The 22,262-nt window shown below is 31.0% G+C and overlaps 1 protein-coding gene across 7 annotated transcripts in view; it reads left to right on the top strand.

Moving 5' to 3' along the window:
• Positions 1 to 22,262, top strand: part of ATP7 (copper-transporting ATPase 1) — a 133,447-nt gene that overhangs the window by 93,147 nt on the left and 18,038 nt on the right. For all 7 annotated transcript variants that reach the window (XM_076488765.1, XM_076488769.1, XM_076488767.1 and 4 more), the window contains 7 exons: positions 3,676 to 3,816; positions 9,175 to 9,363; positions 9,805 to 9,987; positions 14,275 to 14,548; positions 16,503 to 16,667; positions 20,809 to 20,951; positions 21,708 to 21,911. In XM_076488765.1, the coding sequence (XP_076344880.1) occupies positions 3,676 to 3,816; positions 9,175 to 9,363; positions 9,805 to 9,987; positions 14,275 to 14,548; positions 16,503 to 16,667; positions 20,809 to 20,951; positions 21,708 to 21,911 (1,299 nt within the window). The remainder of the gene's footprint in view (positions 1 to 3,675; positions 3,817 to 9,174; positions 9,364 to 9,804; positions 9,988 to 14,274; positions 14,549 to 16,502; positions 16,668 to 20,808; positions 20,952 to 21,707; positions 21,912 to 22,262) is intronic.

Here is a 22,262-nt window from a genome sequence, read left to right as displayed (position 1 = left end):
ATAGAAAGTTTTTAGTTGGTTGTGTTCATTCTGATGTATTCTGAGATAGTTGTGTGAAAAGGTCTTCCAGTTTCTCCTGTACAAACATCTCCACATATATTACAAATGGTTTGGTAGACCATGTTTTTTTGATGTGGTACATTTGTTCTGCTCAATTTTCTTTGGCATAGCATTGCTTTTTGGCACATTTTATTTATGAAAATTAAGAGTAAACTAATATTTTTTAGTGTTTTAACTGGTTTTTGCATTATGTTGATTGTCAATTGGGATTGGTTAATGACTTTATGAACCTTGTTTGTAAATTTGTTGTTTATGAAGGAAATTTTATTGTGGGTGTTTTCGTGTGTGCCTTTGTTATTTTTGGATGTGTTGCTGTTGTAATTCTTTTATTTTTTGTGACTTAAAAATATTGTTGATATAACATTAGGGATATCCATTTTGCAATGACAGTGTTTTAAAATCATCTTGTGCTGTTTGTACGGCATTCTGCATGGAGCAGTTTAGGTTTTTTCTCTAATCTTCCTATTATGGTTCCCCTTTTGACTCGTTCTGGATGGGGTGATTTGTAATGAAGAAATAGTGGTTTCTTGTGTTTTTTGTTGTGTATGCAGCTCTGTATTTATCTGTCTTGAATTTTTAGGGCTACATTTAACAATATTAAGTATCCTTCTGCATTATGTAGTTTTAGTGTGAACTTGTGGGTTAAAGTTGTTTAAGAAATAGTAAAACTGCTGTAGTGTTTTTTATCCATGATTCTAAATACCAAATATGTCATCGATGTATTTGTTCCACACTTCTGGTACTAAGCCTGTTTTTTGTTTATACGTGTCAAAGGCTTTGGTTTCTGGTGTATGCAAATTATAGCAAATATGACTGCTACCCTGTTACCCATTGCTGCTATTTTTGTTGTTTACACAAGGTCTCAACAAATTTAACTGTTGTGTAGGGCAAAATTGAGCATTGTAAGGATGGTATCTAGTATGATGTTCTCTGGAAACATATTTTGATCAAGTGAAGATGTGAAGTTAATTTAATGATACTTTGTGTGCTTTCTTGTATGGATATGGATGGGTACAAGGCAATTATGTCTAAGGAAAATAAAATGGGAGTCAGTAAATGTTGTTTGTGTAGAAAAGTATCTTTTCTAATAGGTCTTTAGTATTGTTTAAGTGTGGAACTTGTACATGGTTTAAACAGCTGATTTAGTAACAAGGATGTAATTTCTGTTGCAGAGTCATATTCTGATACTATGGGTGTTAAAGGTAGATTTTGTTTATAGTCTTTAGGGACATAATTCGGGTATATGGATATGGGAGGGTTTCAATTCTTTTAGTAATTTTTTTTGGAAGAGCACTTTATTCTTTTCGATGCTTAAGTATATTTTTGGCTTCTTCTTTGACCCTCTTTGTTGAAATGTTTTTTTAATGTAGCATAAATAGAAGTGTGTTGAAAGTATTCTTCTTTAATTTAACTTGGTAATTGCTTTTGATTCAAACAACAAAAACCTTTCTCTTATCTGTTTGCTTTTTGATTATTGTCATGCATTCAAGTTGTTTTATCATTGATTTTTGTGTGTAGTTAAAATAGTTTTTATCAGGTGCTGTGGGAAAGATGTTTTGTTCTGTGGCTTTTGATGCCTTTGGTTTATATATCTGTGAGTCAAATTGGTGATTATGATTACCTTCTTGGTGATTTGTATCTTGTACTGGGTGTAGGTTAGTACAAATTAGATGAACGTTGTCTGGGGGATCAACAGTGATTTCTCTTGTTTTTTTGCCCAGTTTCTAAGGTGTTTTGTACTTTAGCTTTATAATGTTCTTTCCAACAGATACTATATATAGCATTTTCAACCTATTTTAAAATATTTATATTTTTAACATTGCTAGTAAGTTTTGTATATTTTCCACAAATTATTGTTTCTTAGAAGCTTTTAATTTCTCCTTGTTTTCAGTTAATCATAAAACGTGTTATGGCTCTTTTTATTATGTTTATATATTTTATTAAAGTAATACATCTCATATGTTTGTTAGCTACGTAATTAGTATTATAACTACTATAATATTGAAAAAAAAATGAAACAATGATATTTTGTACATTGTTGCACACACATTATGACAGACTCGAGAAATTGAACATTACAAGCAGTTTTATAATTTAATGAAATTTGAATATCAAACAGTTATGTATAATAACCCTGAAGAAGCTGCAAAAGCAAAATGTTGGTTTAAATAAAAGTATATTTTCTTACTTGTATCTAGAGTGTAAAGGTCATTTTTTTTTTTAACTTTTATCAAAATGTGTAAAACCCTCCAGTATGCACAACAAATTTTACAAAACAACAAAAAGCTTTTCACGTTGATCTGACAAATCCGACCAAATCACCTACTGGTCATTACGTATTAACCTAAGCCTAACATCCGGTTTTAATAACCTGCTTTGTAATTTCGTCTCCACAGTTTTTTCTTTATAGTATCCCTGACAGAATTAATTAATTATGACCTTTTTCTTTAAATGCCTTTATTAATTCTATATATTAGTCTGTCTGACTTACCCTTTCATACATTGTTAACACCACATAAATTATCACTTCAAGTACCCTTTATTAGTTATTTTCTCTGCTCTTATATAAAATAGTCCTAACTGCATTCTTTCTACTTACCTTATAGACTGCCTTGCATTGTAGCAACGTAGTGACTATCTGAGATAAATTGCAATCTGAACCTTATTTTTATGGAACTATTGTCATCATTATTTCTATTTCAGTTTTTTTTAATTGTTTTGTGATTAGTTAAAAGAGAAGCTTTGTATGTTTTGTAAAAATTAAGGTGTGACACGTTTTTTCAAATTATTAGAAAATCAGAGAGGTGAAAAATTATACAAAATTTAAATGTATGATATTTCAATGCTTTTGGTAGGATTGTTAAACTACTTGCATAAGAAAATATTGTCAATGTTTTTCTCTTTGATTGAATCTTAATAATTTCCCCATTCAGACCAGAAAAGTTCTTAAAAGTTGATGGTATGCAACATAAATCTATAATTCTAAATAAAACAATTTGCTTAGGTGTAAGAGAATGATGTATGTTGCATGTACACAGTATCCAATAATATTGAAAACATGTTTGAAAAATCATATTGGAGAACGTTTTGACATAGAGACTGACAGTGTTTCAGGGGCCAGAATAGTGTTTAAAGTTGTTTTTACAGTGTATGTTTACCATAGTTCATTGTGACAAAATGTGACACTCAGAATGTCCAGTTTGTAGACATTCTCCTGTGAAGTGCTTTTCAACATTGTACAGTTATTTGGATATATTTATGCAAAATTGTTGTTATTGACAACTTTGTGAACATCAGCTGTATTCCAAAAAAAGAGAAAGCTGTAGGCATAATCTCCAGATTATGTGAAGAACAGATTTTTGGGCCTTCCTACTTAATCACATTAACTTATTGAGGAATGTTTCATCATGTGTTTCATATGCTAAGGCTCCAGTGTGAAGGAGCACCATCCTTCTGAAGTAATACATTGATAACATCTGTCAGTGCTGTAATAAAAATAAATATTGTTCCTTTACATGCAATAAACTGTGTCTTTATTAAACATTTTCCCAGTAGGATTTGTAAGATTTGATGTGTTTTTCTATATACATAAGTCATCTATAATTTTTTTTTAAGGCTCCAATTCAGCAATTAGCAGACAAAATAGCTGGCTACTTTGTACCATCTGTGGTGGCAGTGGCTGTCTTCACACTATTGGCATGGGTTATTGTTGGGTATAACAGTGTAGAAGTCATCAGAAAATTTCACAAAAAAGGTGTAAGTGTAGAGTACATTTTTTTTTCCTTTCTGTCTATCTTTTAGTTTTTTGTATTAATTGTGAAGCACTAACAATCTTTTCATGTTTACTTTTGATGCTATTAACATATTTAGTAGATTTTTATATACTCTTGGCAACCAGATAATTTGTTATTATTAATTATTTTCTATGTTTTCGGTTTGAAAAAAAATGTTTAGTATCGAGGGTCTGGTATTCAACTGTCATAGTTATAATACAAACATTGACACAATTGATATTATATACTCAGGGTCCCAATTTTTATGCAGCAAAAAAATTAATATTATGCAACTAACATAAAATTGATAAATATGTAGTAATTATGAATAAAAAATTATTTATTGATTATGCAGGAAAAATTAAAATTATGCAATCCTTAAATAAAGTAAAAACAGCTTAAAACAATAACATAAAAGATCTTAAGACTTACTTAATGCAATTCAACCATCAGCAGGAATTTAACAATTTTTTTAAGTTTTTGTATGAAGTAACAAACAGTTTCAAACCATTAGTCATAATTAAGTAAAATGTGGTACATTTGGTAACACTGGCCTAGATTTGACTTTGTGTATAAAAACTCGTGCTGTTATTATGCAGCTAGTTTGTGGTTATGCAGCTGTGTGCAAGTCATACAAAATGTGGTATAGTCTTGTGTCATGTGTGTATGTTAATGTGTGTTATAGAAATTGTAAGTTATCTTCAAGAGGTTGTGAAAGGTGTGAATGTTTTTAGTAATTAAGAATATATCAGTTACACATGCACAGTAGAGCTGGTGATTAATCAGCATAAAGGTTAGTCTTACGAAAAATTACACTAAGTAATAAAATTTTTACTTTTTCATGTAACTGGGCAGAAAGTGTTATTTCCCAATTGCTTATGCCTAAAGTCAATGGAAAAGACCTATTTTTCTCTTCAAACTTTGCTTTTGTGATCTGGGTAATGAAATTTTCAAATTTACCCATTTTACAGAACATTCCAGGTAGATTCAGTGCTGAGTAGCTAACAGAGAATTTTCTCGAACTTTCTGGAATGTTGTAGAACTTACGAGTATTTTCAAGAACCATCTAGAATTTTCTAGAACTTTCCAGAGTAATATATATATACAGGGGCTTAGCACTCACCACTTCCATTTAGTTCTAGCTGCCAAAGTGAACACACAGACCTATCTGATTTTATCAGAGATGGCTTCAAGAAGCTGCAAACATTCTCCAGATGCATTCTGCTATGTATGTAGCCAATTTATCAAGATGAGTAAAGATGTACTCTATAACTGCATCTGCTAAAATGTGTGAAGCCTACAAGGCATAATCTAGTATGCCTGTCGAAGATTAAGACACCTGGGCACCACATTTTACCTGTGAACACTGCAAACAAACTAGAAGGTAAGATAGACAATTTTTGCTTGCTTAAATAGTAAGATTTTATATAATATAAATGTTATACCTTTTAAAATTTAAAAACTTTTCAATTAATTTATTTTTTTTAATTTCCAATAGTATAGAAAAAATATCGCAATATTTTGCATGAACCTTTTACACATTAATTGTGAATGAAATAAATTTATTCTTGACAATAATAGTTTTATTTTACTCTTTTACAGGATGTTAAGGAGGGGAAAAGAGAGCCATGAAGTTTGCTATTCCAAGAATTTGGCATGAACCCACTGACCACTGAAGCAATTGCTAATTCTGCAAGGTGGACCCTTCCAAACATCAAGCTGACAAGAATACATCTGCTGTCATGTACCTGGACCTTCCATCATCCACTGCCACACTGCCCTGAGCTCTCTCTACCCACTCAACTGGAGAGAAAGTAGCCATCCTCAGAAGAGAGCAGCAAATCAGAAGAGGGGGTAGACATTGAAGATCCAGATTACAATTTCATAGGTGCAGATGATGAGAGAAACACATATTACTCTACCCAAAGAGACCTCAATGACTCGATCAGAGATCTTGGTCTAACAAAGTCAGATGCCGAGCTTTTGACATCTAGGCTTAAGGAGTGGGATTTGTTAGATGAAATTGTGCAAGTTGCAAGTCAGAGGAAGTGTCACCAACATTTTTCAACCTTCTTCACTTGTCAAGATGGGCTCTGCTTCTGCCACAGTGTATCTGGTCTGTGCGAGGCAATTGGAATTGCCTGTATTCTTAATGAGTGGTGTCTCTTCATTGATAGCTCATGCAGAAGCATCAAAGCTATGCTGCTTCATAACAGGAATAAGTATCCATCTCATTTTCTAGCTCGTTCTGTGGGCCTCAAAGAGGAATACAATAGTGTCAAGACCTTACTAGAAGCCTAGAAGTATGATGCGTATAGCTGGGAGGTTATCGAAGACTTTAAAATGGTGGCATTCCTGATGGGTCTCCAAGGAGGCTTTACTAATTTTCCCTGTTATCTTTGCCTTTGGGACAGCAGGGACACCTCAGCACACCACAACAGGAAGCACTGGCTACAATGGAATGAGTTCTCTGTGGGGAGGCACAACATCAGGTGTGAGCCACTAGAGGATCTCCAGAAGGTGTTGTTCCCACCATTGCCCATAAAATTGGGTCTTATGAAACAATTTGTCACAGCTCTTGTTAAGGAGTCTGCAGCCTTCAAGTACCTTTGAGACTTTTTCCCTAAGCTGTCTGAGGCAAAGGTTGTAGCTGGTGTCTTTGTTGGACCACAAATAAAGAAGATCCTGGAGTACATAGAATTTCCCAAGAAGCTCAGAAGGAAGGAAAAGAAGCTTGGGGCAGCTTTGTTGCAGTGTTTGGAGCTTCTTGGGCAATCACAAGACTGAAAATTATGAGGAACTGGTTGAGGTGCTGGTGAAGAACTATGACAAAATGGGCTGCAGGATGTCCCTGAAAGTCCATATCCTTGATGCTCATCTTAATAAATTCAAGGAGAACATGGGAGCATACTCAGAGGGCAAGGCGAGTGCTTCCACTGAGATATACTGGACTTTGAATGCGCTATCAAGGAACGTATAATGAAAACATGATTGGAGACTATATTTGGGGGCTGATACATGAAGTACTTTACATTACGGTTGCAAATCTCAAAAAACTACTCACTTTTAAACATTTTTGTTCATTTTTGTATAACTTTTGTATACATACATGTAAATCTTTTGTTCAGAATCATTGGTATTTATAGTTATTACCTTATTATTTGAGGTTTGTAGTTTGATTCCTGTTTTTCTCACAAAATATTCTCTCCTTTTCAACCAGGGAGGAATTATTTGTTTCTTTCCTTCTGATTTATGCAAAATCACTAAGACTATCTGACACTGTTCCTAATTTTGATCTACCAACTAGAAAGAAGGCAACTGACAAGCAGCACTTACCACCAACTGTTGAGCCAGTCTCCACTAATGAGTAGGACTAATTGTTACATTATAATGCCATTGGCAAGTTTGGCATAACTCAAACAATCATGTTCAGGCTTAGTTACATACCAACTGAATTCACACATAACACATTAACTTGTAATACTTCTGTAGATACCACTTTACTACAACAGTATACAGCATTAGTTAGTAATACTTCTGTGAGTGCCACTTTACTGCAACAGTATACAGCATTAGCTAGTAATACTTCTGTGGGTGCCACTTTACTGTAACAGTATACAGCATTAGCTTGTAATACTTCTGTGGGTGCCATTTTACTGCAACAGTATACAGCATTAGCTAGTAATACTTCTGTGGGTGCCACGTTACTGCAACAGTATACAGCATTAGCTAGTAATACTTCTGTGGGTGCCACATTACTGCAACAGTATACAGCATTAGCTAGTAATACTTCTGTAGGTGCCACTTCACTGCAACAGTATACAGCATTAGCTAGTAATACTTCTGCAGGTGCTACTTTACTGCAACAGTATACAGCATTAGCTAGTAATACTTCTGTGAGTGCCACTTTATTCAACAGTATACACACAGCTTATGATTCTGAGGATGTGGTTTAGTGGTCATTCTTAATATAGTCTTTATTTATTACAAGCTACAGATGTAACCAATGTTACAAGAGTAAGATTGTCTTAATAAAAAAGTTACAATAATCTAACACTGTATTTATTCTGTCAAAAAAAAATGTGTATTCTACTTACATTAACAGGTGTTTTTCATTACTGCTTAGCTAGATATGAAGTGATGAAAGTGATTGAAAAATAAATGTATGACTATCATTGTGTCTTTTAAACACTGCCTACCAAATAAAGTAATCTTTAAGCTGTTTTTTATTATTATTTCCAACTTGTAAAACATAAATGCATTAAATATTTTATTATTTTCTCTCTAAACTTCTGTTTGTATGAAAATCTTCTCATTTAAAGTCTTTTGGTGTTTTTTACTTCAAAATATTTGTTATTCACAGCAGTTGTTGAATTATGAAAAGATTCCAAAATGCCTATAATTAAATATATTTCTTTACTATAATTTTAACACTTTGTATTAAATTTCACTTTTCTTCATTTTAATCATTTTAATCTTTGAAAAGAGGTATCATCATAGTTTTCATGTCAAGTAGTAAATATTTTACTACTGGATGATGACTATCTTATTTAACAACGAGTAAGTAAAATATTTCTTTCAAAAAATCCAAAATAGGAATATAGTCTCATGGTTAATTGAATATAATCGGTTAAAAGGTCCAACAGTTAATTAACACTCCTACGAAAAGTGGGGCGTAATAGGCCCCAGAGCAACTTGAAAGGTTATTAATATTAGGCTAATAATTTTGTATTTAAATGAAATTGCCATTTAAATCCATTAATGAATGGATTAACGAGATTCCCACTGTCCCTATCTACTATCTAGCGAAACCACAGCCAGGGGAACGGGCTTGGAGAAATCGGGACTAGAAACGTCTTTTCGTAGGAGTGTTAAATAGCAAATTTCACTAATTCTGTAGCTCTGATATTGTTTGCTGTAATAATGTTATTTGGCATTGAGAGTTAGAATAAGTGTCTTTTGTGCTTAATGTGTTTGTTCAATTCATTTGAAGTTTTAAGACAAGTAAATGAGCAGTATATAAAGTATGTTTACTGATAAATAACCACATAAGCCAATCTAAGGATATCTTCTACCAAAGTATATGCCAAATCTTTGTAAAGTTTTATTTTTCTGAATCTTCTACACACTAATGTTATATAAAGTAGACCATAAGGCTCTGCTTCAGTACTGACTTTGTTTCTAGAACAGGTTTGATTGGATGGGTTGTTTCAATGGCATCAGAAGTAGTCTGTTAGTGTAACTTCTGCAGTGAGAGATATGGCTGTAAATGTAAATCTTGTATAACTATTTCTGTGTTAATTTGCATCTATTCATGGTTTTCTTTTGTTTTTTTTTTCAGCACACAGAAATGACAGATTCTGAAATTATTTTCCAGTTTGCTTTCCAGTGTGCTCTTACAGTGTTATCTATAGCTTGCCCATGCTCTCTAGGTCTAGCTACACCCACAGCAGTGATGGTAGGAACTGGAGTAGGTGCTCTAAATGGTATTCTTATCAAAGGTGCTGAGCCACTAGAAGTATTGCACAAGGTATACTTACAATGTTTTTCACCTTGCAATCAGAATGTATTTATTTTTTAATTTCTTAAGACTTTTAAACTTGCATGACATACCTGGTTTCAGGCATTCTCATTGTGGTCTTTTATTCTTTAAACAAAGAAAAAGGTACAATATTTCATTATTTATCCTTGTTTGACTTTTAAGCTAATCATAGTAAAGCAGCTGAGTTTATTATTAACTGAGTAATTGCTACATATTTTTATTATCATTGTAGTTAAGAAAATATAAACAGCTATTTCAATAGATAATTCACCATTTCATACATTTCTGAAAAAAATTTTAAGTAAATATAACAATGAGATATTTTCAAAGCACTAAACTTGGCAACAGGTTGCAGTACATTAATGATCCTAACTGCAGATTAATTACTTTTAAGTCTTTTTCTAAACTTGAAATATTTTTCTTGTATAGGTGAAAAGTGTTGTTTTTGACAAAACTGGGACAATTACTAATGGTGTACCTGTGATGACACGTATTTGTATATTTGTGGAAGAAAAAATATGTCCTTTACCAAAATTGCTTGCATTGGTTGGTACAGCTGAGACAAACAGTGAACACCCTATAGCTGTGGCAATTACTAAATTTGTGAAAGAAGTGAGTACTTTGGAACTACCTAAAAGTTTTCATTCTTTATAAAATAAGAGTAAATTGTTTTCTTATTGAAATTATCATAAAAATATTATTTATTTCACCATTTCAGACACATTACACGTCTATACCTTGTGACTGCTCAAATGCAGAGAAATATCATGCACATAATATTTTACATGATGACATTTTAAATTTATTTTTATGAATCCTTTGATATTTCTGTATGATTGTCACATAGACCTAACATTTAGTGTTCAAAGAAATTATTTACTAAATCAGAAGTAAATTGTAATCCTTTTTTAATGGTAAAAACTGCAACAAAACTTCAACAAAAAATACATTTTAAACTTTACTCTCACACGTTATTTATAAAATTAACCCTTAACAACATCTCATATACATTTCTGAGGAGAGTTTATCTGGATTACAACCCTCTGTTAAAACATCATTCATACCAACTGTTTCAGATACTTGGGCTAAATAGATGGGTTTATAGCCAAAGCTGACAAACCATAACATTTTGTCTCGCAGAAAGTGAGGTGAACCATTCTGTGTTTGTTTTTAATAATTCATTATTAATTGATCTCTAGTACACACAAAAAATCACTGTTGTGTTGGATGTAGGATATAAGCTACTCATACACCCAATCTTGAACAAGATAAGAGTACATTGATATGAGAATGCGTTTGTCCACAAGTTTACTAATTATGGATATAGGTGTTTGTTTTGTAGTGGAATACTTGGAACGTCCTTTGACACATCATTTAACAATCTTGAATACCTCCTTTCTGAACAAGTTCTCACTACCACTCCTACCATAAGTCTACCTGTGGCAACAATTTATTGTTGACTGGTTTGAAATTTACCTTGAATTGAGTAAAAAATTGCTAAACTTGTCATAGCTTGCTTCTATAGTGGCAGATCAGGGAACTAGCATGTGTGAATCATTTTTATAAAGTACAGCTAACCTCTTGTAGTTCTTTAACTGTATTTCACTTTAAGATTAGAAAGAATGAGGCCATGTTATTAAGTTATCATCTTTACTACAGATTTTAATTGTAACTCAGATGTTTACACTGACTTTTCACTTAAAATTCATGATGAATTGACAAGAGTTTGTGAGAGAACTTTTACAGTATAATGTATGTTTTAACATGTTAGGCTTTATTTAATTTCTATTGACTTTCAGCATTTAACACTGTACCATCAAATGTTTTCATGCTGTGTACAAGTAACATTTCAGATGATGTTTTTAGTTGCTTTTATGACTTCAATAGACTTCATATATTACTAAATAATGAATTGTAGGAGACATAAGATCTCAAATTTTGTTGTTCTTTAACATTTTTTGTTTTGAATTTATAATAAGCTAATTAGCAGAATGCAGGGAAGAAAACCCACCTATAATAGTCTAGCATGATTTTGAATACATGCTTTAAGTCTAATTGCTTTGTTGCTTTACTTTTAGTTTTTTTACACCATAATACTAACATCATGCATTTTATTTTTTACTTTCTATGTGAATTTTAGTTTTCAAAGAAAATATTACTTCATGTTTTACATTTAAGTACAGAATGGAAACTAATGCCACACATTTTCTCAACATTACATGGTATTTAAGACTGGTATATTCCATATGTTTGTTCTATTAGGTAATTTAAAATGTTGTCTTAGTGGCACCCAATAACTGAAATTATTCTAAAACATACAGTGTTCAAATTATCACTAAATTATATTTATAGTTTGCTGTAACAGTAATAATTTGATTGTTAAGACATGGTCAGTGTAGTCTTCAGTATGTGATGTAACAGATTCCTTAAGTTCTACATGTATTATGGATAAAATAAAAAGAATGAATAGATTCAAGTGCAGCATCTTGGCAAGCATCAAATTAATAACAGTTTTATAAGTTTACTTTTCAGGCAACTTTTGTACACTGAAAATTATTTTATTATGCCATAGTTGAAACTTCTGCCATTAGTAAAATACTGTTAAACTCCTCATGTCTTTTCTGTTAAGAGCCTTAAGCTATTTAAGATAATCAGTTGTAGTTTTCTGTTACAATCAGCAGTCATTTTAGGAAGAAAGAAAGGATAATTTAGATTTATTTTTGTATGGTGGTTATGAAGACAATAAAATTAAACAACCTTTGGTTAGTTGTATAACTATATAGTTGTAATACAGAAAATAACAGATGAAATTTTGCATTAAAAAAAATTGATATTTACTTTGATATTTACTTGATAAAAATTCTTTTTTGTCTGCAAAAGATTTTCATATATTTGTAATTGTGGTTATGAGGTATGTCAGTTTAGCTGATTCTAAATAGTTAGGGTAGAAAAACTAATATAAAATATAGTCTTACTGAAAGAGAACATTGGATATTTTGTTGAAAAGACTTAAAGGTTGTGAAAATGAAATTTGAATATTTTCAGATGAAGAAATGTATTTCTAATCTTAACATGAAAATAGCTTTGCACTCAAAGCAGTCAATATTGACTCCCTGTATTTGATGTCAAATCTTTACCAAACATTTTTCATTAAAAAAAGTGGATGTTTTGTGTATGAAATATTTGTTATGTTTGCTGCAAGCTTTGCAAATTTCATGAAAATGTATAAAACATATTAAAAATTATAATATGGAAAATGATGGTTACAAGGTCAATAACATTGATTAACAGTTTTTATGTAAAATAACATTACATCATTAATTTATTTACATAACTTTGTTAATTATTTTATCATATTTAACATTATTGGTAATTTTCTTAATTTTTATTATTACTGCATTTTTGAATACCTGTACATTGTGACTAGTTCTTAAGGATTAAATTTATTTGTTATTTCTGGTGAATGTGTCATAAAGAATAGATAGATTAGTTCTGTTTGACATAGTTCATTCTGAGTTTTAAAAAAATTAATTGAATTAAATTTAACATTAACTTCAGTTAGGTTGTTGTTTCTACTATTTATCATACAGTATTGTTCTGGTTTGTACATCTTTTACAGATTGGTGAAGAATAATTAGTTATATTTGTAATAAGACATTACAATTAGGCCTATTACATTCTGGAAACATTACATTCTTAATCTTGTACTCTGAGATTTTCAAGACCTAGAAGAGTATATAATAATAGTATTCCAGCCATACAATATTATATATATTTAGCCAACAGTGTATTTTGATCAATCCAGGGCTTATCAGGTAATTGGGATACAACAAATTTAGTGATAGTTGGAACCTTGCATATGTAAGACATTTGATATGACAATAATTTGTTATGGTCTAAACATCTTTTAGAAATTGGCAAAAAATCATTATAATTGCACTTGTTATAAGACTATAGTATTATGCCTCTTAAGTTTTTAAAGTATAATACTCCTAACATTAATGTTCTTGATAAATGTAACTCTATACAATATTGTTAGTTGTTTGCTGTACCTTATCCTATCCTGCTACATGATTCTGTAGTTAGACATTAACATGTTGTACTGATTCATGTCAGATGTTAAGCTAAAGTTAGATATTGTTAGAGAGAATTATATAAAGTTCTGCATTAAACTGGTGTTATGCTTTCAAGGGACAAGAACTGGTAGTAGTACATGAACAGAAGTTAAATGTGATGGGATTTAATACAGCCAATGTAAAAAGATGAAGAAAAGTTTGAAACTTAAAAAGTATCTAATTAAATGTACATCTTAATAGCTGTTTTTTTTTATTTCAAGAAATATTGGCAATTCTGGCTATTAGAAAATCGTAACATGTTAACTAAGCTTGCAGAAACCTATTTATGACAGTAAGAGAGAATAGTGCATCATGATAGTGATTACAGAGTGAAAAATAACTCATAACCTGGATCAAAATACAGCCACTCATGTTAGTTATGTTTCAAAAACAATTGGTGGCATTAATAGAACATAATTATGTGGAACCTTCCTTATATAGTTCTGCTTTTTAAAATGACATTATCTCATGGCTTGCCATTTTTGTCATCTTAATTGTTTATTCTCTATCTTACACACTACCATTTTAAAATAGTTGACTATTTAATGGCAGAAAGTTGAGTCTCAATCAATATTTGTGACTCTTACTTTTGAAGAAATACACTATTAACATCCATATGTTTGTATGTACATCATACCAAAGTAATTTGTATATATATATATATATATATATAAATTGTACAAGTATTGTGTTTTTAATTTCATTGTTTGAGACACCACTGCATTATGGTATATTTTATTTTTTCTCTCTCTGTTTTTCACACTCTCTCCTGAAAAATGACCAGACATTACAGGTACAAACATTTGGAAAATGTGAAGAGTTTTCTGCTGTACCTGGTTGTGGTCTTCGATGTAAGATATCTAACATCGAGCCAATGTTGAAAGCAGCAGAGGACGCAGAGAAGATGGTTAATGTTGGAAATGGGTCTTTGTCACCAGACCAACAGTACCACATCCGTATAGGAGATGTGGTGGTGGACCATGGGAGTAGTATGATAAGTAACTATAATAGTGCTACAAACTTAGCAAACAGTTTACTCAAAAGTTTGAATGGTCCAGGTAAGAATGACTTCTATTTGTGAAACTATATGTATGATGTCTTTCATTGTAATACATGTATCTTTGTGAAATTTGGCAAACTTTTAGGAAACATAAGTCTTTACTGTACAAAAATCTCACTTGTTGTAAGTTAACTATATTTACTAAAGATTTATTTGTGAAATTGTTCAATTGTCATAGTGACTCAGACTGACTAGTTTGAGTGCAGGGATGTATTTTTGTTAAGATGAAAAACACTTTTTACTTCTTACAGTTGTGATATTTTGTTTACATAACTCTTAAAATCTCCTCTAAATGAAGGTGAAAAGTTTTCTTTTAAGTAAAACTTTATTATTTTCATTACTCTAACATTACACAAACTTGGTCAAATCCATAAATATATTTCACAGTTTGTGTATTTAAGGTTTAGGCAATTTGAAAAAACATTCCATGTACAACAACTGTTTCTTTATAACAGAACTCAATTTGAAATAAAAATGTTTGCCTCCCAACAAGAGTGCTTCTGTTTGTAGTGTGACTGTACATGAGGATCTGATTATATCTATTGTTGTAATTGTTAAATGTACTAAAAACTAGAGTTCCTAGAAACTTGTCTTTTCAGCAATGGGTAGCACATTTGATATATAAAAGTATTGCAGTTTTTGTCAGTAAGAATTATAAAAGTTTTGAGCTCTATACATTATTATACAAATTTATATGACTAAAAACACAATCTGAGCACTTTTTATCTGTGCAGTACTTCACATAAAAATTATTTTTGGAAACTTTCACTTTTTCCACAGTTTCTTACAATGAGGTATGAAGATATAATTACTTATTACTAGCTCAAACAGCTGCCTGTAGAATATTGTTTTTTAATGGATAAAAAAAGGTGTGCATTTACAAATTTGTACATTAAAATCAATGTTAGTTTACTACACTGAAAAGCTTGTATAAAGCTTCATTAAGCAAGTCAACATAATATCCACAAATACAAATGTAATACTGATATGAATTTGTACTTAACCTAAGATAAGTAGGATCATTTTGCACAAAACTTCCTGAATGTAAAGTGTATGTATTAGATGTGATAACAGTATAAATTTGGAATTAATGGCAGTCTTTAACAGAAAGTAATAAATGTTTGTGAGAATATGCATCACTTGCACAAGAGAAACTGTTGACTCCAATTTATAGTCAGTACAAGTTCAAAGTAAAATTGTTTGCACAAGTATAAATCGTGTTATCTTCAAGCAGTATTTTTTTCCTTTTTATTTATGATTCTGATAAGCAGTACAAATACTGCATTTAATGAAAAGAAATCAAGACATTTTTAGCATTGTTTTATTTGTTTAAATTACTTTGCATTGAAAGGAAATTTCAGTTAGAGGTTTGTAATAAATAATTTTTTATAATTATTTTAGTACTCAAGTTTAAGTATAACTTGAATCATACGACAGTTGTTTATGCAGGAATATAAAATATAATGATAGAAAATTTTATGACAATGTATTGAAAAATGAAAACTTGTGTTATAGCTAGAAGGTGATATTTTTTCAACGTTGGTTTTGCTATTATGATTTGACTGGTAGTTATTGGTTATTTTAATGCTATCCTAAAGTATTATCTTTCACTTTCAGATTGTGAAAGTATTAAATACTGTAAAAGGTGTGATAGTACAGTTTTATTTTACAAACTTAAACTTGCTTATTCTGGATTTTTAATATGAAATTAATTTTGATGAATGCATAGGGTGAATTACCCTTCTTCTTAACTCGATTATTCTTGAAAGTTATAATTAAGTCTTTCTGTATTTTAGGTCTTCATTTCAAAGTAATATGCTTATTAGTTAATCTTAAATAATCATTTCTTCTAGAGTTGCTCATCAGCTGTTCAGTTTTGACAAATACGTATTAGAAAATGAGACAGTGTAGTTACTATGTTGCTAGTAAAAGTTATTTTATATTTGCTTTAGAGCAAGCTAACAACAGTAGAGAACAAAGAAGTAAGAGCTACTTTGTGCTAATTGGAAACAGAGAGTGGATGCTCAGGAATGGTTTGAGCGTAAATGAAGAAGTAGATTCAATTATGAAGGAACATGAAAACAAAGGGCAAACAGCAGTGTTAGTTGCCATTGATGGTACATAATTGTTCATTTGTAGTTGTATTTGGTTAAAATATGATTCAATCTTTAATTAATGGAGATTACGTCAGATTAAGTTTTAAGATTTTTATATAATTTGCTTATGCATGTTGTTTTTCGAAATGTTGACTATCCAATATGAAACTTGATTTGGGTTTGAAGAGTAAAATATATGTCAAAACATTGTGAAGCTTCACGTAAAGTCTCTACAGCTTTCAGGTTAATTATTAAATGTTTTTTTAGAAAGACTATTTTATCTGCTACTTTCACTATTGTATTTATGTGTATGGTCATATTGACCAACCTCTAAACCACTATAAGGAAATTGGGAAATAGACATAAGATACTCTTTTTTTGTTTTGGAATAACTACAGATTATAACAAGAAACCAGAAATGTGTAGTCTAAATAGCTTAAAATCTCGTAATTTTATATATATATGTATAATATATTATTTTCATTTTGTTGACCTTTGAGCCAAGCTTAACTAACATTACAGAAGTTGCAATGACACGATGTATGTGCACTTATGTTACTGTATCCAATAGTATAAAACTGATCCTTATGAAATGACCTGTCTTGGCTTTGTTCTAGTAGACTAATATTTTGTAAGATTTGGTCACATTTTAGTTATTATACATGTATGTTATGACTATTAAGTAAGTTCTTAAATTTCAATTATTTTTCTTAAAACGTGGAATGCTAAATAAAAGTATAGAAAACAATGATCTCTTCTACTTATGAAGTTTGTACTCACCTTAATTTACTAAAGCCTTGTCACAGTTTGCTTATACAGGATGTAAAACAAATATGTTTTACATTTTATATATGCATTTTAAAATAACAAAATATTGTCAGTTTACTATATCAGTATCATAGAATTTCACTATAATTTATAACACTTTAGTTAGTAAGCGGTATTCTGTTATTGCATTTTAAAATAACAAAATATTGTCAGTTTACTATATCAGTATCATATAATTTCACTATAATTTATAACACTTTAGTTAGTAAGCGGTATTCTGTTATTTCTTACCTTTCTGGGTTGATTCTACCACAGGTAGAAGGTTTTCATGTAAATGCTTTCCAAAGGCTGAGAAACCTTTATTAGGGGATGTTCTAAGCTTTTTTATAGAGCAAAGTAGATGCTCATAAGCAAGTAGTTCCCAAAATGGAAGTGGTGGGAGGGGACACTGTTTTTGATTTGCTAAATATTATGATATTTCAGCAAATAGAAAACATGGGACATTTATGATTTTATATTTTAGCTTGTCAGCATTATAGGGGTGGTCAGGAAGTGATTGAAAGCTTTACAGGTGAAGAGTTGCACTGTGTCAAAATCGAGTGAGCATCATTGTGGTGGTCACTGGTCTTGTGAAGTCAAGCTCCCCGACATTATTGGTTATTTTTTTATTACTCTGCTGCCATTGTCCTTCTCCATACTGCTCTTATTTTGGTTAGGTAAATGTTCTAGTATCTTCTTGAATATACCTGATTAACATAATGTTCTTCACTTCAATCATTTACTTGCATCACCACTTGTGTTGAAGATAAATCTTGTTTAATCTTCTTCACAGCTCTCTTTTCATGTTGTGAGTATCCTGTCATGATCATATCCACTGGCAATGTTCATGTAACACTAAATTTGGCAGGCCTTATATAACAAACATTGTTAAAAGTTTGGGAAATTTTCTTCACCAGACTTGGTAATTAGCATTATAGGAGCCTTTTAGATAAACATCTTCTTAGGAAGTTAGAAATGCTCATAGGTCACATAGGGGACCAAATTCACATTTCTGAGTCCACTTTTCTTTTAAGCTGATCACATTACTGTTATATTCTAACCATATTTGATTCTGGACCTTATAAATCACTCCACTTCCGAATCTGTAAAAGAGTTAAAAATCTGAAAATGGGCCAACATTTTCTGCCATCCATCTGCTTCAGTGTGTCAACACAATGGTATATTTTTCCCAAAGAACTTTGAACTTACCTTCATCTCCAATAGATTCTTCAGTTGGAAAAGATGATGGTAAATCTTTAAAGGCACAGTTCATTCAACAGCCATAGATTCTGTTCTGAAGTTGACAAGCTATGTTATAGTAGCAAGTCTTTAACAAAGCATTAACAGAGGTATAGAGCAAAGCATGTATAAGTACACTTTGCATTGCTCATTATCTTGCCATCCTCAAGGTACTTAGGACAACAAAGATGGCCACAAGATAAGTTGAGCAATTTGATTTAGTTTCTAAAGGAAAAGTTTGCTGTTGGATGGACAAGAAACAACTAAATCTCATGATGTGCAAAACAAGATGTTACAGCCCATGTTTGTACTAGTAAGTGGTTTGTCATTGTTGGCAATAAAATAACAAATTCCAGTATGAAAGAACAAGTGTATACTGCAACAATATAACACTGGAAATATCAGAGGAATTCATAGGATATTGTGAAAATCATTTCCACTATGGCAAATATTCTTTCATAGTTAATTAAAGATATTCTGTTAAGGCTTGACTTAGCTATTAAAAATTCTGGACAGTGTTACAGTGCAATTAGCAACATGTACAAAATATTTATTGAAATGCAATCAATAATACATGATCTCTGTTGATAGCCAAGGCAATTGTTATCCTTTGCAGAGCACACAGCATTACAAATTTCATCAGGACCTTTACCATTGATGCAAGGTTTTGTATCAAGTTTAGGATACAAGTAATGTTATCAGGATACCAACAAGCAGTTAACACTGTTTGAAGAAATAATGTAGGACTTGTTGAAGGAAGCTTCCTCTGGAGTAGTTAGTTGACTTTATCGTATTATGTGGACTGTAGATCTGCCAATTTAAAATCATTTTTAGCCACCTATACCACAGTAATAAAGTCTTCAGACTGTATCATTGGATAAGGGGTTTCTAATAGTAAAACTAGTGGTTTTGGAATGTTTTCAAGCTATTTTAATATGAGAGTAGTCTCACTCACATTCGCACCATGCAGAAATTAGTTATTGTGACTCCACTGCCTACCTGCTGATCATCTAATGTGTGAACTGTACATTGATAAGTGTTATACAGGTCTTTGGAAGACAAATGTTAAACATGCAGAACCTTTTAAGCTGTAAGCCCCAACTTTGTAACAGATTTTTGTGTGAAGCAATTAACTGGAAATTCTGACCCTCTTTAACTTAACACCTGTAGCTGAACCTTTGAAAACCATCTTTGTGTAATTAGCTAGCAGTTCTAATCATTACTAATTTATGACATCTAAGAGTTTTTAAGATGAAATCAACATCAAATTTATAAAAATCTTTAGATAAACTTTTGGAAACCATGTTTGTGCAATGAAGTTTTGAAATGTTTGTAGAGACAGAAAGAGAACTCCTAAAATGTATTAATGGTGGAGTCATTGGCAATACCTCTGCAGTGTGACCATTTTTCTGTGTTTCATTATTGCTGTCTTTCTATGTAACACCTGCAACAAACTCAACAACACCTGGTAGTTATCACTATTTTTATTTTATGACTATTTTACAGAACAAATACATTATAATCTGTTCTAATTTCTCTGTTACTAGTTTTCCTTCAGTGTAACAACTGAATCTTACTCTGAAGCCATTTGTAGCTCTGCTATAAATAGAAAAAGACATTTTTATTTACAGTTTAACAATGTTATTGATCTTCAGTATTTTATCAGATTTTATAACTTGTTAAATACCACTGAGTGAGTAATTGCAAAATATTTAATTTACTGTGACTTCTATTGTCATCAAAGCTTGTTGATTTCAACATCCATTACAGTCACGAAGGGCATTATATTGTTTTTATTCTTTGTAAATATCCTTATTTTGGAAAGTTGTGAAATAAATTCTCTCTTAATGTGTGAATGACTTCAACAAAACAAATAGAACCTACCATTTCCTCATTGTTTGTCGTAGTTGTAAACAAAAGAGTAAAAACTGTTAATTCTATTATTCTTTCATGTTCTCTTGTATTTATGTATTATGTTTATGATAAAAATGGTTGAATATAATTTCATTAGATTTTGATATGATGGGTACAACTGGCATTATATCTTTAGATCATACCACTTGTTTTCAGATTGGCTGTAGATGCAAGTAAAACCTTGTATTTTCATTATTTCTAGGTGCCATTGTCTGTGTAATGGCTGTAGCTGATACCGTCAAACCAGAAGCCCATCTTGCTGTGTACACACTGAAGAAGATGGGACTAGATGTGATTCTACTGACAGGAGACAACAAAAAGACTGCTGCTGCTATAGCCAAACAAGTATAGTGCAATAATTTTCATGCTCATCTGTTTTGTTAACTTTGTGAAATCTAGTTTGATATGTTTGCTAATACCCATCTCATAAAATAGTTTTTTTCTGATTCACTATACTGTTAATATTATTGTTGAGATTTATGTTTATTGCACTTCTCCAAAAATCTGTTATTTAATTACATTAAGAATATATCAATACATAAATATTTACACTTTCTTGTATGTGATTTAAACAAAAGTGGCAAAACGTGCGAGAAGTAGAGTCCCTTTGTAATATGCCTGTTCTCATCCATCCAGTGCTGTTTTTTGTGTTTATGAATGCTACATATACATCAATATTCATTTGACAACTCAAAGATATCTGTATTATAATATATAAAAAAAGTAGAACAATTTGATCATGCAAGCTTCATGGATAATTATTTTGTATGTTAGTGCTTTCTAGTACTTTTGAAACATTAAATTTATAGTGTTTTGTGTGTGTAGTTAAAAATTTCAAAAAAATACCATTTTCAATTTGTTTATAAATACTAGATACCACCATTCCCAGTTTAATTTAAAATTTATAATACTTTCAAGAACAATTAGTGTAATGCAGTTACTTCCATATGTAATATTAACCATAAATAGATAAGGTACTGGTAAGTATTTTGAATCATCTGTAAAGACAGTTTGCATTTAATAGTATGTTGTCAAGTATGTTTAAGAAATTGAAAACTGTTGTTTGTGTTTTGCCTTTCATATGTAGTTTTGGTATTTTAGGTTGGCATCACTCGAGTTTTTGCAGAAGTTCTTCCATCCCACAAGGTGATGAAAGTGGAGCAGTTACAGAAAAAGGGTATTAAAGTAGCCATGGTTGGAGATGGAGTTAATGATTCTCCGGCTTTAGCTAAGGCTAACGTAGGAATAGCTATTGCTAATGGAACTGATGTAGCAGTAGAAGCTGCTGATGTTGTTCTCATCAGGGTATAAACATCTATAAAACATTTTTATACTTATGATTTATTAGAATGTTAAGTAAATGTTTTTAGTTAGGGACCATCGACAATTCTCATCATTAAAAATTATCAAACATTGTTGAAATATATGAAAGGGTAAAATAAATGCCATGCTAACCATATTTATTAAAGTAAGACACTGATAGGAAACAGATAAACAAAATGTATTAATTCTGCATTTTTGTGTAATTTATCAAAAAGATTTTAGCTTTTTTTTTAATATACTTGTCTTTATTGAACAGTTTATGATAAATTCCAGTGGTCCCTCTACTTGAAATTGTTTGTGTTTTTAACAGTCAGAAGTGCATATAGCCACACT

The sequence above is a fragment of the Tachypleus tridentatus genome, chromosome 2, assembly GCF_004210375.1.
Source record: "Tachypleus tridentatus isolate NWPU-2018 chromosome 2, ASM421037v1, whole genome shotgun sequence".
Taxonomy (NCBI): domain Eukaryota; kingdom Metazoa; phylum Arthropoda; class Merostomata; order Xiphosura; family Limulidae; genus Tachypleus; species Tachypleus tridentatus.
This window is presented reverse-complemented; position numbering and strand designations above follow the sequence as displayed.